The 16,343-nt window shown below is 44.7% G+C and overlaps 1 protein-coding gene across 2 annotated transcripts in view; it reads right to left on the bottom strand.

Moving 5' to 3' along the window:
* Nucleotides 1–16,343, bottom strand: part of CLTCL1 (clathrin heavy chain like 1) — a 103,545-nt gene that overhangs the window by 36,825 nt on the left and 50,377 nt on the right. For both annotated transcript variants that reach the window (XM_043558098.1, XM_043558099.1), the window contains exons 8-18: nt 16,064–16,264; nt 15,812–15,964; nt 15,080–15,202; nt 13,375–13,512; nt 9,698–9,862; nt 8,954–9,134; nt 7,446–7,609; nt 5,982–6,107; nt 5,301–5,443; nt 4,681–4,915; nt 2,567–2,689 (exon numbers count right to left, since the gene is read on the bottom strand). In XM_043558098.1, the coding sequence (XP_043414033.1) occupies nt 2,567–2,689; nt 4,681–4,915; nt 5,301–5,443; nt 5,982–6,107; nt 7,446–7,609; nt 8,954–9,134; nt 9,698–9,862; nt 13,375–13,512; nt 15,080–15,202; nt 15,812–15,964; nt 16,064–16,264 (1,752 nt within the window). The remainder of the gene's footprint in view (nt 1–2,566; nt 2,690–4,680; nt 4,916–5,300; nt 5,444–5,981; nt 6,108–7,445; nt 7,610–8,953; nt 9,135–9,697; nt 9,863–13,374; nt 13,513–15,079; nt 15,203–15,811; nt 15,965–16,063; nt 16,265–16,343) is intronic.

The raw sequence follows: 16,343 nt of genomic DNA, 5'->3' as shown, positions 1-16,343 counted from the left end.
TAAATAGGTAGCTGAAATGCATGTTTGCTTTCATCTTTGTTTGTTTGTTTGTTTGTTTTTGGTCACTATTCATAGCAAAATGGCTTCCATTTCTGTAATGAAGACACCACTCTTTTTTTTTAAATGTACTTTTTTTTCTTTTTTAAATGTTTGTTTATTTTTGAGAGGGAGAGAGTGCAAACGAGGGAGGGGCAGAGAGAGGGGGACAGAGAGCCAGAAGCAGACTCTGCACTGACAGCAGTGAGCCCTACGAAGGGCTTGAATTCCCAAACCACAGGATCATAACCTCCTAAGTCTGATGCTCAACTGACTGAGCCATGAGCCACCCAGGCACCCGTGAAGACACCATTCTAATGAAGGTCTTGCTAGCCTAGAGCACCACACTGCTGAGGTCCAGCCCACTTCCAGGCATGAAGTAGAATGTACCCTGCACTACAGAGCCCTCAGAAACACGCCCTTAGAGAAAGACTGACAAAAGCCTGGCCATACACCCCTCATCCAATTATGGGTGTCTCACCTACAAGAAAACTCACAACTGGGGGAAAAGACGTTTCTTTCTTTCTTTTTTTCCTTTTAATGTTTATGTATTTATTTTGAGGGAGAGAGAGCATGAGCAGGGGAAGGGCAGAGAGAGGGGTTGTGAAAGAATCCTAAGCAGGCTCCACGCTCTTAGCACAGAGCCCGATGTGGGGCTCCAACTCATGAACGATGAGATCATGACCTGAGCTGAAATCTAGTCAGACGCTTAAATGACTGAGCCACCAAGGTGCCCTGAAAAGACATTTTTCTAAAAAGTACACTTCCCAAATAACAGCAGGCTAGATGGCCAGCTTGTTCTCCTTGTGTTTTGTGCCAGGGGCCTTTGGTGACTTCGGGATCAGTTTTGCCAAGTTTCTGGTGTTCATCAGGGGTAGGGAATAGCAATGCATTAATGAGAGAGAACAGACAACTCAGAGAAGGTATGACATAGCTAATATGACATCTCTGGCCACAAACTTTCACCCTGCAAACAGGAGGGCTGCAATGGAACCAGAATCAAAGTCAGCCCAGTTCACCTTGCAAGTGGCCACTGTATACTAAATGGCACCATAAAATACAAAAGTTCTTCTGAGGAGTTTATAACAATCCTAACAGTTATGCAGAGGAGTCTGAGAAAAGGGGCTATCAGAGAGATAATTAAAAGGGTATACTTGAGGGAAAGGAGCAGTGTGACAGCACACAGAATTCATCCAGAGTAGGAAGTACCATTTCCTGCCATCATGGTATCTGCCCATTCTTAAAAACCTTAAGAGTACTTTAAATACACACTGGTTGTTTTAAGGGCAAAATATATTTTTACCACCTATTTGAGTCAACAGGATGCCTAACCTAAGTTACCTCAGGAAGTTGCTTTTTCTAAGTAAACTTTCCATAATAAGCTTCTACTACAGACCAAAAAGCAGTCTGCCACTGCCATCATGTGGTCCCTCTAATTAGAGAGGCACAGTAGGTGAATGCCTCCAGGAGGCGGCTATGAATATTCAGTCACAGCAGATATAATGAGAGCACCAGCAGCTTCACAGACACAGGGAGACCAAAAGGTACCTGCTGGCTTCAGTTCAGTGCAGTGTTAAAGCTGCTCATCCCTGTGCCAATGCAACATGACTTACAAGACATGCCAGGTCAACACCTGGAGAAACACCTGTTGTCTGTGAATTTGTAGATCTCTAGCAGAACCTAAACCTACTCTGTCCCAGGCCCTTTGCTGCTCAATGTCTTTGTCAAGTCTCAATGAATCTGAGAGATGGGTAAGTCCAAAGTTGATATAATAAGATCCAAAATCACACAGGCTTCTATCCATCTAAAAGTGTTCCAAAATAAAGTTAATTAAGAAAAGGATAATGGCACAGACATGAGGAACAGTGGACAGAAAACAAGAAGGTGAATTCAGTGGAGATACAGGTGAAGCCCAACAAGTGCACCTAGTGGTTGGTAATGCATACAAAGGAGTTGGGGCACTTTAGCTGATCCACTCAGGACTGGAGCCCACTTGTTGGGGCCAGGATATTGTTCCTACTTTGATCTTAGCCCACTTCCAAATAGTGTGCCCAGCAGACGGTGAGGATGGTGAAGCACCATCTGCTACCCGAAGCTTCAGGAAGCCCAGTGAAGCCTGCCAGGCTGCAACCAGGAAGAGCCCTGGCCTTGGCATTGTGCCCCAGCTCCGAGAAGGTGCTGGATGGTCACAAGGGTGCAGGGGTTCCTCAACAAAGGCAGATCTAGCTGAGACAACCTTGAGAGCCACTTACCTTGTGTCAATGGGGACTGAGCTAAAAAAATACTAAGGATCCAGCATGCAGTCATGCCATTAGATATTCCTTTTACTGGGGTAGCACATTCCCACTTTGGAGATCAGGGCCAACTCTACTCTAATCAATGAACAACTCCAGAGAAGATTCACAAGATTGTCTGGTCATGCATCTAAAGATGTTTCAGACATAACGTCACAACTAGTCACTTTGGCCACATGATAATGAGAAGGCAAAACACATGCATGCATATATACACTCCCATTTCCATTCCTCACCTGGTCAATCAGCTGTCGCCTGGAAGGGTTGGTCTCCTCAAGGACATGAGCCCAGAGCTCTGGATCTTTCCTGCGCACCAGGTAACGGGCCTCACTTTTGAACAGAGAATTCTCATTGCAAACCTGAAATGAGCATACTAGTGTGTGTAACTCAAACAGCCAACCAATGGACATTATGTGAGGGACCCACTCCAGTCAGTTCCCTCTGTCCCTGACACTTGTTTGGTGTCAGTTGGAACCCAAGCGAGTAATAGGACTTCGACACAGGATGAGCAGCATCCCAAAGGGGTGACAATGAACTCCTCAGAGCAATATGTTACCTCAAAACATGAGTTTCTCAGTTTACAACAACTTAAGAGTGGGTATGGGTGTGTGGCAGCTCCTCTCAACATCAACCTGTTGCCCTAAAGTGGTGCTGCCCAGAACTTTGTGAGACAATAAAAATGTTCTAGGTCTATGCTATGGAATGCAGTGTAGGAAAGAGAAACTAAGTTTTTAATTTTTAGCTAATTTAAATTTAAATAGTCACCATCTCTAAAGTGTTATCAGAATAGCCCAGAACTGGTATAAAACAGCATATATGCTACAGTATTTCAAGGCCTATAAACTTTCTTTTTTTATTTTTAGAGGGAGAGGGAGAGGGCGAGAGAGAGAGTGCACACATGCACAAGTTGGGGAGAGGGGTAGAGGGAGAGAGATAATCCTAAGCAGACTCCACACTTAGCACAGAGTCTGACATGGGGCTTCATCTCACAACCCTGGGATCATGACCTGAGCCAAAATCATGAGTTGGATACTTAACCGACTGAGCCACTCAGGCATCCCAAGGCCTATAAACTTTAAAATATGCTTTCATTGATCGAACTTGAGACCCTTTTTTTAGTGCTCTAATACATCTCCAAGAAACCAAACACCCACTTGGACATTTCAATGTGTGAGACACTTGCTAAGGCCTGGTGGGAATCAGACTGGCTGGGTACCAGATGCCAGGCACAAGGCTAAGTACTGCGTGTGTGTCCACGGGCTATTCACACATGCATGGCATGAGGCCAAGAGCAGGCCTACTCTGGCCTGCACTAAAATCTTACTTCTCCTTCTGACACATCAGACCTTAATGAACATTTTTTTTCTTGTCTGAATTCTGCCTTGATAAAAGGCGATGTCTACTGTGTATCACCAGATAGGACAGATGGGTGCAAAGATCCCTGAGAGGTCACTGAACTGAGCTTTAATAAAAAGGTGGTAAATTCCGCCAAAATGTGGCTTATGGTATCAAACTAAAGTCCCAACTTCACACAAACCTGCTCCCTCGAGGCAGGTGCTATGTCAACCCAGCCTGCCACTTGCATGGCCAGTGTCAAAAGCCAGAGCAGGATGAGAAACTGTTGCACTGCTCTTGAGTTTTGGCTCTGTATGCTTGACTCTCCTTCCCTGGTTGCTGAGTTTCTACCATGTTGTCAGATATTCTGAGATGCTCAGGGCAAACAGACCAACTGCCTATGGATCTTACAGTCAAACAAACATTGGGTACACCTACATGAGATTTCTGGAGTTTTAGGTCACTATTTGATACTTAACTAACTGAATACATGTAGATGCAAGCCAGGACTGAGGAAAGTAGACCTGGGGGGTTGTTCCAAAGAGGGGCCAGAAAGAGCTCTGAGGTTGGGAAGAGTTGGTGAGGGCACGTGTAAGAAGCTGCCCTAAAAAGAAGAGCAGGTAGTGCAAGGGCAAATGGGACAGAGGCATCCAGGATAGAAAGGCAAGAGGGGAGGCAGTCAGACTGGCGAGGACAGGGTTGCAGTTCACAGAGGACCTCCTGAGTCAGGCTAACAGGTTGAATTCTGCCCTCAGGACATTAGGTAACAAGGAGGACTGCAGCAGAAGGCTGACAGGTCAGACTCAGGGCCAGCCACACCTATAAGTACAATATATAAACAGGGCATAAGCAGGTAGCAAACAAGGCATCTGAATTAAAAAGAAACCAAGTTGTTCATGGAAATGTAACAAATGACCTGCAATTGTGGGGCTCAGAGGAAGCCCTCATCAGCCCCCACAGAGCCTGCATTTGAAGCCAGAGCAAAACCTGGCAGTTAAGTCTATCTGCTGCCTACCTTGATGAGCTCAAGGTCACACTGCCCCCGCTCATAGGCAACGCAGGCCAGATGTGGGTCCCGCTTCTCACAGTAGCGGCCCACCATGCGGCTGTCATAGTAAGCATTTTCTCTCAGGAAGCGCTCGGGGCTGTTGTTGCTGTCAATGTAGATCTTGGCAAGAGCATTGTGAGTGGCAGGCTCTTCACAGCCTTCGTGACTCCGGGACTCCAGCCAGGGAAGAAGCAGCTTTAGCCTTTGAAAGAAGGAAGAACACCTTAAGCCTTAAGCGTCTCAAAACTAACATTCAAAACCTCCAGGGCAGACCCTGAACTGTGAAGGTTGCTTCTAGAAACAAACAAAAATCTCATTCCATTAACCTCAGGTTGTTCTAGGGACCAAAACAGACTTGAGTTCCAAACTGATTTCAATTGTTAAGTTTTTCCCAAAGATCTGCAATACCAATAGCAAGTAACTCACTACTGGATCTAAGATTTGTTACAAGAAAGACCAGCTACAGAGACAGTCAGTCTTGGGGCCTGGAGGCTAACTGAAAAGGGCTCTCAGGAAATTAGTCATAGGCTTAACCACAAACACTAGAACCCAGGGGCAAGAGAAGATACCGAGCTAGGATCCCTTACCTGTTTCTTTTTTCTACTTCAGCCACCAGCTCATCAGTGGAGAACTGTCCTCTCACAACCATGATTAAGTTTTTAATTACTTCCTCAGAACAGTCCACATCAAGCAGCCCTCCAACCACAGCAGGGATCCGGCTAGGGTTGACCTAGAATGGTCAAGGTGGTGACTTCAGTGCTGCAGGCACAGGTCACTGATACAAGTCCCCAAAGATTTGGACAATGTGGCTGTCTGAAAGGGCTCCTGTGGTAGATGGAATGCAAACTGTGAAGCTCTAGTCCCTAATGTGACTGTATTGGAAGAATGGCCTGGAAGGAGATAATTATGGTTCAGTAAGGTCAAAACGGTAGGGCCCTAATCAGAGAAAAGGCCATATAAAAAACACAGTGAGAAGCTGGCCATTTGTAAGCCAAGGAGAGTAGTCTCAGGAAGAACCAACCCAAGGTGGTAGGGTCAGCACTTTGATCTTGGATGTCTATATTCTAGAATTGTTAGCAATAAATATCTATTGCTTAATCCACCCAGTCTGTGGTATTCTGCTATGGCAGCCCAAGCTTAGATACCACCAGTCTCAGATACATTCAGGGGTCAGAGGCAGCCTCTCAGGTATAGACTATTACCAGCAACCAAGGCACAAAGGCAGCCGGGTGTCACCTGGGAGCCGGCAGTGATGGTCTCAGCAGTACCTTCTGAACGTAGATTTCGATGTACTTCTGCAGGTTGTTGCGGTATAAGTACAGGACGAGGTCATGTACAAAGTCAAACCGATCACACACGATGATGAGAGGAAGCTGGTCTGTGAGCTTGGCCTCCTGTGTAATGGAAAGCACAGAACAAGGCAGGCAGTGAAGACCCCACAGAGCTAGATTGCAGGGACCATGAATCAGCACAGAGATGGCACTGCTTCTGTTAGCAGAGTGGCCCCAAGGAGACTCAAGGGTGAGACTTTGTTCTAGACATGCTGTTGTTTTAAGGTACATGTATTTGCTTTTGGGGATAAGGTGTTTGTCTTGGGAAACAAGTAACAGAAAGACAGTACTATTTGGTTAAAGAAGAAAAGAGCTCTGCTAAATTTGGCAATAACATTCCAAATTAGTCCAAAAGCCATTATCTTTTGGGTTAAGACAAGCAGCTCACTCATTATGTATAAATCTGACCCAGACCAGGCACCAGAAAGAGGACCACTTTTGAGAACACTTGCCGGTAAGGGCTGCCTTTCAGGACAAGCTGCCATACTCTATGGAACATCGCTGCTGCCTACCCTGCAGTCCACCACAATAATGCCTCCCCTCATTTGGCCATACCTACATGACACTTCTCAGGTTCTCTTGCACCCTTGCAGTTCTGGGCGTGGCCATGTGTTTCCTCCAGTGGAATGAGAATTGAAATGGCACATGCCACCTGCAGCCTCACCCATAAAAACCACCTATGCCAGGGGCGCCTGGGTGGCTCACTCAGTTGAGCATCGGACTTCGGCTCAGGTCATGATCTCACGGTCTGTGAGTTCAAGCCCCGTGTCTGGCTGTGCGGACAGCTCCGAGCCTGGAGCCTGCTTTGGATTCTGTGTTTCCCTCTCTCTCTGACCCTCTCCCATTCGTGCTCTGTCTCTCTCTGTCTCAAAAATAAACATTAAAATTTTTTTTTAAAAAACCACCTATACCAGCTTCTCTGAATTTTCCTTCCTTCCAGTTGACTAGGAAGGCAACACTCAAGGTGGTAGGCTGAAGACAGCAAAATAGCCATCAGCCTAGTCCTTGAAAGATGGTGGGAAAGCCACCCACTTACCTCTACATCCACCCTAATCTGTGCATCAGGAAGAAATACACTTCTTGCTTTTTATGCCACTAGCACTGAGTAGCTTATTTGTTTCTGTAGACTTTCCCAAACTAATTAACAGGGGCACAGTTGGGATGTTGCTGAAACATAATGCATCGATAAACTAACTCCCTCTATTCACACAACAGATAATTAAGAGTACAGCCTCAAGGGCTGTAAAATGAGCAGTGGACTCCTATAAGAATTTTAGGCCAAAGTAGAGTTCTGCACTAAGGATCCAGGGAACACTGGTAGAGACAAAGCCAGCTTTCCAACTCTTGGGCAGCTGGCTGATGGTTTGCTCAAGGAAGGAGGCGATGCCAGGACACACTCACCTTCAGAAAATTCTTCACCCGCTCTGGGTTGTAGCAATTACTCTCCCGGCATATCCTCTCCACCTCCTTGATCTGTCCCGTCTTACAGGCAGCCTGAATGTATTTCAAGTGCACATCTGGATCTTGGCTGAAGTTCACAATTGAGCCCAGGAAGTAGAAGAGGCCTACAAAGAGAGACTGTTCCATCTTATGCCCTCATAATATCCACCTGCTTTCTCCACAGTCACAGGCCACTTGCCCTTGGCAGCCCAGCCCACAACAACAGTGCTTCAGTCTCCCAGCACCCATTACCCACTCACAACTTACAAAATCTATGTGAAGTTCTTTTGCTTTGGCATCTCCTCCAAATAGCTGGTCAGATTTCCATCAAATTTGGGAGGGATGTTCTTGTGTGAAATACTGTGTGCATATGGAATCCATCTGGGGGGGGGGGGGCGCCAGGCATACCCTAGGTGGTTATCTTCAAGAATAATTCAAATAGGCAACTTAAGAGGGCTGTGTGACTGCTGCTCTAAAAATAAATGCCAGGGACAGGAAAGCAGAGGCTTCCAATGGAAGCCTCCAAACAGAGTCTGCTCCCTGACATTGAGCTAATGGCACACATGGAGCCACTGCAGACTGGGGTGCATGGTGAGTCACAGAGCAACACTGTTCATCAGAAGCTAACCATCTCCTAACTGTCACAGGAGCTGGCCAGGAGGTACTGGTGACAACAGCAGGACAAGATACACCAGAGAAGACCACTTTCCCTGAGGAGGAGGTCATCGGTTATAACCTGAGGAAGGAACCAGAACCCTGAAGGCAGACAGTTCCCACTAACCTTACTCTATTGCCATCTCCCCGCCCAGTGCAACCTAATTCCTGCTGCAGCCTTTCCTGCAATGGTGTCTTGTGACAAGGGCAGCTCCCTGAAGGCAGCTCTTGCCTTCACTCCTCTAACATCCCAACCTCACTGGGCACAGGGCAGTGGCTTAACACCTCACTGGACAAATGCTCTGCTTCTATCGCTGCCCCAGCCTGTCCCCAACAGACCCTCATCTGGGAAAGCCATCCTCCTACCAGCAAATTCTTGGTGTGATGCCCACAAGAGGGCAGGAAGCCAACCACAATCAGGCCAGCCAGCCTAGCAGCCACGCATTGCTCAGTCACCATGGGACTGTTACTCAGGGGAAGCCAAAGGGGCCACCCCTCAGAACCATGCATTCTAGTGCCACTGGCTCAGGCTTATTGGTGAACTCTACAGCAGACTGTGTGACAGATGCTCAGTTCTACAGAGGCTCCAGGGACACATGGGGGATTCTAAGTGTCCCCACCCCAATGCCAACCAACTAAATGCTTCCTTTGCAAATGCCAAAAAAGCTACCTAAGCTGGGTAACACACTAGACAGCAGAAATCTTCTGCCATTGACCAACACATTGGCTTGGCTTGAAGGAAGTCTGTGAGGTTGGGCAGGCAGACACCAACACCTGAGCAGAAGGTGCAGTCGGCTGGAGGGTGTGAAGTTTACCTTCGTAACTCTTGAAGGATTCAAAGAGCTCCACCAGGGACTGTGTGCCCAGCTGCTCATGGTACTTGGAGGCTACCTGCACACACAGCTGAAGGTTCTGTCTGATGCTGGCAGACAGCAAAGCATGAAGACACGCCAAAGAATCCTCCACTGACAAGGAGCCAAAGAAGCTGACGAGCCACTAGGAAGCAAGGAAGAGTTAATCCACAACTAAGTACCATCCTAGATGTTTCCAACACTGGCAAAATAACTGGATCAATTTTTCCCACTGAATGTCAAAAATATAAAGAATTTTCACTTAAAAGGACTGTGGTAAAAAAGTAAGAGCTGGGAGTAAACTCAGGATAACTAACCTTAATAGTCATCAAGCTGTCACACACCCTGCAAAACCCCACAGGTGATACTAAAACTTATTCTGTAAATGTAAATGCAATACCTATTAGCTTCTGCTAAGTTTCAGACAATCCTGCTAGAGCTGTCAATGTTAATAGGTTTTCTCTGTTAGTCTAAGTCAAAGGTAGAAAATGGAAAGAAAGAGGTAACGTGGGTCCAGATGCATGGGTGAGCAAGTGAAGCTTGTGTGTGGGTTGAATGAAAACTGTGTATAGTAGTGATGAGGCTCGTGCACAGGGCATACACATGCCACAGTCCCACAACCATGGACACAGGAAATTTCAGGAGCATGTGACCCTAATGACAGGTGTGTGCCAATCACAACAGGAGTGCCCCAAGGGTGCACCATACCTCGGGATTGAGGAGGTGAGTGTGGACCACAGCCCTCTTGATGTCATACAGGTCAGTGTAGTGCTCCAGCGCACGCTGCAGGAGGCCTGCCTTTTCACAGAGCTGGGCGATGTGGGCCCGATCATAATGGGTAAACATCTGATTTCCAAGAATGGCATCTGCAACCTATGAAATGGTGACATCAGGAAGAAAAACTGAACAGTGGCAATAACTTTTTAAGAACAGCTGCTCAACACCCCCACAACACAGCTCCAGAACAGTGTTCATGAAACAGAAGGGCTTCAAAAGGTCTAGATCCTTGCCCACCTCTGAGCAGAGCCCTAGCCATCTTCCAAGTCACCTGGGCCTCTTCGAACAAGGCTCTGTCCTCCTAGGTGCAGAGTCAGATGTGTATAATAAGGCTGAGGCCTTGCCCTAAAGCATGTTACCGGGATCAGTCCAGGCTATTGTTCCGACTTTTCAGCCATCACATTTGTACAGTTTTCTGTGGCAAGGTCATGGTCAATGTGAGGGCGTGAGTCTATGAAGGCCTCCTTCTTTAATGAGCTCAATCCTTGGACTAGCAACAGTCACGATTAGACCTGGAAGCAATAAATCCTACTGGTGTTCACAAAATTTCTCCACTTGGTTAAAGGCAGAATTAGGTGTGAGTGGGGATGTCTGAAAAACAACTAACCCTCCTGGAAAGAATTTTGATGAGGCTTAATATCATCTTTAAATAAGCAACCTCTGGATTAAGAATGAGTGGGTCAACAACCAAACTTGACTCTCAGTATCTAATAAGTAGCTAGTCTTGATAAGACACACACTCTTTCCCATTTCTTCCAGGATATGGAGCACAAACCAAGTACATGGTGACCACAGACCTAGCCTAATACCATGTTGTTCCAGGATAATGTACATTCTGGGCTCTCTGCAGAGGAAATCCACACCAACTGCTGAGAGCAAGGTTTTGTAATATCTGATGCTTATCTGATGTCCCCACCCTTTGTTTCCTTAAGACTTGTCCTTACTACCCTCTTTTTAAAAAAAGGTTCCCCCTTATTATAGTAATAGTGCAATTTAGAGAACTCAAAAAACACGGAAGGGCCAAGAAAGAAAATATCATCCAGCCTCTGAGATCCAGAGAGAACTGCCCCAATGTTTTGGGCATTGTGCCCATTTAGCCTACCCCGCTTTAGGGTTTGGGCTCTTCTTAGGGTCTATCTGCTCAGTTCCTGAATGGTGCTTAGTTTCTGTTTCAAAGCTTGCTAATTAACTAATTAAAGTTTATTTATCTTGAGAGAAGGGAGAGAGGGAATCCCAAGCAAGCTTTGTGCTCCAGCAGAGAGCCCAATGTGGGGGCTCGAACTCACCATGAGATCATAACCTGAGCTGAAATCAAGAGTCAGACAGTTGGGGTGCCTGGGTGGCTCAGTCGGTTAAGCATCCGACTTCGGCTCAAGTCATGATCTCACAGTTTGTGAGTTTGAGGCCCACATTGGGCTCTGTGCTGACAGCTTAGAGCCTAGAGTCTGCTTGAAATTCTATGTCTCCCTCTTTCTCTGCTCCTCCCCCACTCATGCTCTCTCTCTCCTTCAAAAATAAATAAAAACATTAAAAAAAAAAAAGAGTCAGACACTTAACCAACTGAGCCACCCAGGCACCCCTTTCCAAGCTCATTTATTAAAAACTATCATCACACATAATCATCTGGTCATAAGAGTTCAACAGAACAGCAAACAGCAAATTAATAACACTTTTGTTTCCTAGAGGTGGGATATGACCCACACAACAGCAGCTAACTTGTGGATTTGAATAACCTGAAATCACAGAACAATATAATTAACAATTATTGTTTCCTAATCAAAAAACAATATATGATTATAAACAAAAAGAAATCGGAAGACAAGTGAGAAAAGAACAAAGTGAATGACAATCCTGTCCACTCAGACAACTGTGGTTAACAGCTTGATGTGAATTTTTCAAACTCCTTTCCTGCATACATATCCAAAATTAACCAAAAAAAGAAAAGGCATATACATGTGATTTAAATCACAGCCCTCCCGCCAATTTTCAGGTCAAGAAATGCACTGCCACAATGAGATACCACTTCACACTCATTTAGGATAGCTATTTTTTTCCAACTTATTTATTTTTGAGAGAGGGAAAGAGCTAGACTGGAGGAGGGACAGAGGGAGGGGGACAGATGATCTGAAGCTGGCTCTGCGCTGACAACAGAGAGCCTGATGTGGGGCTTGAACTCTCAAGCCACGAGATCATGACCTGAGCCAAAGTTACATGCTTAACTGACTGAGCCACCCAGGTGCCCCATATAGCTATTATTATTATTTTTTTAATGTTTATTTATTTTTGAGAGAGAGAGACAGAGCATGAGCAGGGAAGGGGCAGAAAGGGGGACACAGAATCTAAAGCAGGATTTAGGCTCTGAGCTGTCAGCAGAAAGCCCAACATGGGGCTCAAACCCATGAACCATGAGATAATGATCTGAGCTGAAGTCAGATGCTAAACCTACTGAGCCACCTAGGTGCCCCTAGATATTATTATTTTTTAAACATACACAGAAAATAACAAGTGTTGGCAAGGATATGAAGAAATTGGAATACTCATATATTGTGGTGGGAATATAAAATGGTGTAATGCTTGAAATATAGTATGGTGGTACTGCAACAAGTTACATACAGAATTACCATATAATTTGGCAATTCCACTTCTGGATGTATGCCCCAAAGAGCTGAACACAGGAACTCAAACTGATACCTGTACACCAATACTCCTAGCAGCTCTATCTGCAACAGTTACAGGGTGAAAGCAACCCAGTGTCATCAACAAATAAACAGGTACAGAAAATGTGGCATACACATATGATGGAATATTATTTAGACATAAAAAGGAATGAAATTCTGATGTATGTCACAATATGGATGAATCCTGAAGACCATATACTAAGTGAACAAGCCAGAAAAAAGGACAAATATCATATGATTCTACTTATATGAAGTATCTAAAATAGGCAAATTCATAGAAACAGTAAGTGAAACAGGAGTTACCAAGGGCTGAGGGAGGGAATGGGGAGTTACTGCTTAATGGATACAGATTTTCTGTTCATGATTATAAAAAGTTCTGGAAATATACAGTGGTAATGGTTGCACAATATTGTGAATGTACTTAAGGCCACTAAATCATGCACTTAAAAATGGTTAAAATGGTAGGGGTCCCTGGGTGGCTCAGTTGGTTAAGCATCTGACTCTTGATTTTGGCTCAGGTCATGATCTCACAGTTAGTGGGATCAAGTCCCACGTCGGGCTCTGAGCTGATAGCGTGGAATCTGCTTGGGATTCTCTCTCCTGCTCACGTTCTCACTCTTTCACTCTCTCAAAATAAATAAACATTTTTAAAAAACTTCAAAAAAATGGCTAAAATGGTAAATTTTGTTATGTGCACTTTACCACAATGAAGAAAAGAAAAATGAAAAGAAAAGATGTCCCAGGTGCAAAAGTCTCTATGAAAGTTTTGCACCATGGATTCTAGAACTTTCTTGCAGGAAAGTCTTAGAGAGTGCCCCCTGAGGCATGAGCACATCCCAGCCCAAAGCCACTGTGTTCAGGTGTGCAAGTCCCACAGAGAAATAAAACAGGCGCTCTGTCCTATGGTTAGAGCCTAGAAATGTCACTTGCCTGGGGTGCGTGAATCAGGTTCATCTCCAACAGGCGCGTCTGGAGGTGCCCCTCAGCTGGGCGATTATTTTTCAAGGCATCCAACAAGAAGGAGGTACACTGCTGAATTAAACTGTTTTCCATGAAAACGTCTACAATCTGAAACAGATTGAAAGCCACATATTTACCCAAAGGAAACTATTTTATTTTCCTATTCAGATAGCTCCTGAAATTGAATCTCATTTAGAAATTCAATCATTAGTTCCTTCCTTTGCATTTTCTCTCTCTTTTTTTTTTTTTTAGTTTTTATTTTAGTTTTTTAGTAATCTCTACACCCAATGTGAGGCTCAAACTCACAACCCCGAGATCAGGAGTCGCATGCTCTGCTGACTGAGCCAGCCAGTTGTCCTGCATTTTCTCATATTATCAAAATTCAAGTAATTCATAGCCATTACTTTTTAGGTAATTTTGTGAAATTATTATCACCCATATCATCCTCACCAACAGGGCATTTTTACTCAAGTAAATCAAAGGAAGTACTTTGAAGGGATTCAAGCAATCTTAACAATCTGTTACTTAATCAAATCCTAGAGGCAGTCAATACCTGGTGTCTAGCCCTTATACTCTCATTATTCAGGCACAGTTAGGAAATTGCAAACACTGACTTAGACATCGATCATTAAAGTTAAATAGAAGTTAAAGAATAAGACTTAGTAAGAAGTGATATATAGGTAATGAAGTTACTGATTGTGTAACTGTTTCCATATTTAAAGTACAGGAGAAAGTTTTTATTAAAAATACTTTAGAAATATGAAATATAAACCAGATGTAATCTGGAGTCTTCTTTCCCCTTGGTATCTATGTAAATTTGGCTCAAACCCTTTCAACATGATCTCCAAACTACCTGCAAATTCCACTATGTATCAACCCAGTATGAATGCACTTATATCTATACAAGCTGTCGGTTTTGCCTTGCTTCAAACTTTGTTACATATCTCTCTGTATTACCCAGAGCCCATTGTACCCAGTTTACTGAAGGTAACTTGACATGTGTTTACGTCTACACACTAAGTGTGTTATGCTAAAATAATGGTCTCATGTTCACCTAACTCCAGGTGAGCCAAACACCCACAGGATGAAAGTCTACAGACCTGAGAGCACTTACCGTAACCAGTACACAGAGAGAGTTCAGGTGGCCTTAGTCAGCAGAGGATAATGAAGTGGGGCTACCGTTTTAATTTTTTTTTTCAACGTTTATTTATTTTTGGGACAGAGAGAGACAGAGCATGAACGGGGGAGGGGCAGAGAGAGAGAGGGAGACACAGAATCGGAAACAGGCTCCAGGCTCTGAGCCATCACCCCAGAGCCCGACGCGGGGCTCCAACTCACGGACCGCGAGATCGTGACCTGGCTGAAGTCGGATGCTTAACCGACTGCGCCACCCAGGCGCCCCTGAAGTGGGGCTACCGTTTTAAAATGACATCCTTGCTCCCCGCCACCAACCACCACACAAAAGAAATAACATTCTCACAACCTGACAGATGAATCCTCTAAAATACTTCAAAACAAAGGTAAGTGACAGTATTCAAATAATAAAAGAATAGAAGACAAAATACATCAGATTTTTTAGACTGGAAGACACTGGTAAGAGAAAAACAAATAAAAAGGCATCTTCTTGACAATTATACAAAGCCATAAAAAGCTATCCCAAACAACTCATGCTCACCTGGTCAATATTGGCCAATGGCTCCTCATCTCGCACTAGCATTTGAGAAAACTGCAGGCCCTGGTCTGGACTGATTCTCATCACACTCCTCAGTAAAAAGATCCAGTCTGGGGTATAGCCAACCTAGAGGCAAGGGAACACCCATCAAAAAAATAAACAAAACACCTTGAGTATTTAAGAAAAAAAGCTCCCATCCTTTGTTTTAAACCTGTGTTTACAAAGAAATGAGGAGCAATATTAGCATGCGTATGTGCAGGATCTCTGCCAAATACAACATCCACTTCAAGGCGCTGCCATGTATGCAGAGACACAATCAACTACACAAACAGCCTGGACCGTAAAGAAATCATCCAAACCAGTGTGCAAGCTCTAACTAAACCCAGCACGTCGTCCAGTGAGCTTTGGGCACAAGCTGCAGTGGAAGCCCGCCAAAACATGGATTTAACACACAGACGGTGCTGAGGGGCACGAGGGAGAAGGGAGAAAAAGAAAAAAATTACAGGAAAATCCCCAAGTGGAAGGGAACTGGAAGGACTGTAAAAATAAGACAGGAAAATAAAAAACTGAAGAGAATAGAATCATTATCACCGAATGACAGATGCTAGCAGCAACACCGACAACTCACACCAAAGCACTTCCAGAGAAGGAAGGGTATTTTATAAACTTCAGAATCAGCAACCACCTACTACAAATTAATTATCTGTGAAATGCTAATGGTTAGGCATGTATTACCTTTTTGGCATAGAGGACAATTTTCTGGAATTGGCCTGTTTCTGCAAAACACTGGATAACCTTGCTCGGCACATTTGCCCGAAGATACACACTCAGAGCAAGTGTAGGGTCAGCAGTTTTGACCAAATCTCCAAGTTCTTCTGAACACTCCAGCTGTGGTGTGCCAGAGAGAGAGGGCAAGATTAGGACCAGAGGAACCTGTGATCTAGTTTAATAATTGTGCTGAGGCTGTGATTTCATAAGTGTTTGTACCTTATCTTCTTTCAGCCACTTTTCTAAGAGTTGCTTGCGACCCTGCTGAAGCACTGGACGGCAAAGTTCTAAGGATTCAAGTTTATTGAGCTGACCCTGGTCAAGGAGGATTCCAAAGTACTGGAGCAAAGGAGAGGCCTGCCCAGGCTGGGCGGGAATACTTTGGAACTTCCGAACTGTGTCACTGGTACGCAGGACTCCCTATGACAAATGGAAATGTAGGTTGTTATGCTGTACTCAAAGGCTGTCCCTTTACTTAACTCCCTTGTATTAAAAAAAA

This window comes from Prionailurus bengalensis, chromosome D3, assembly GCF_016509475.1.
Source record: "Prionailurus bengalensis isolate Pbe53 chromosome D3, Fcat_Pben_1.1_paternal_pri, whole genome shotgun sequence".
In the NCBI taxonomy this organism is placed as follows: Eukaryota; Metazoa; Chordata; class Mammalia; order Carnivora; family Felidae; genus Prionailurus; species Prionailurus bengalensis.
This window is presented reverse-complemented; position numbering and strand designations above follow the sequence as displayed.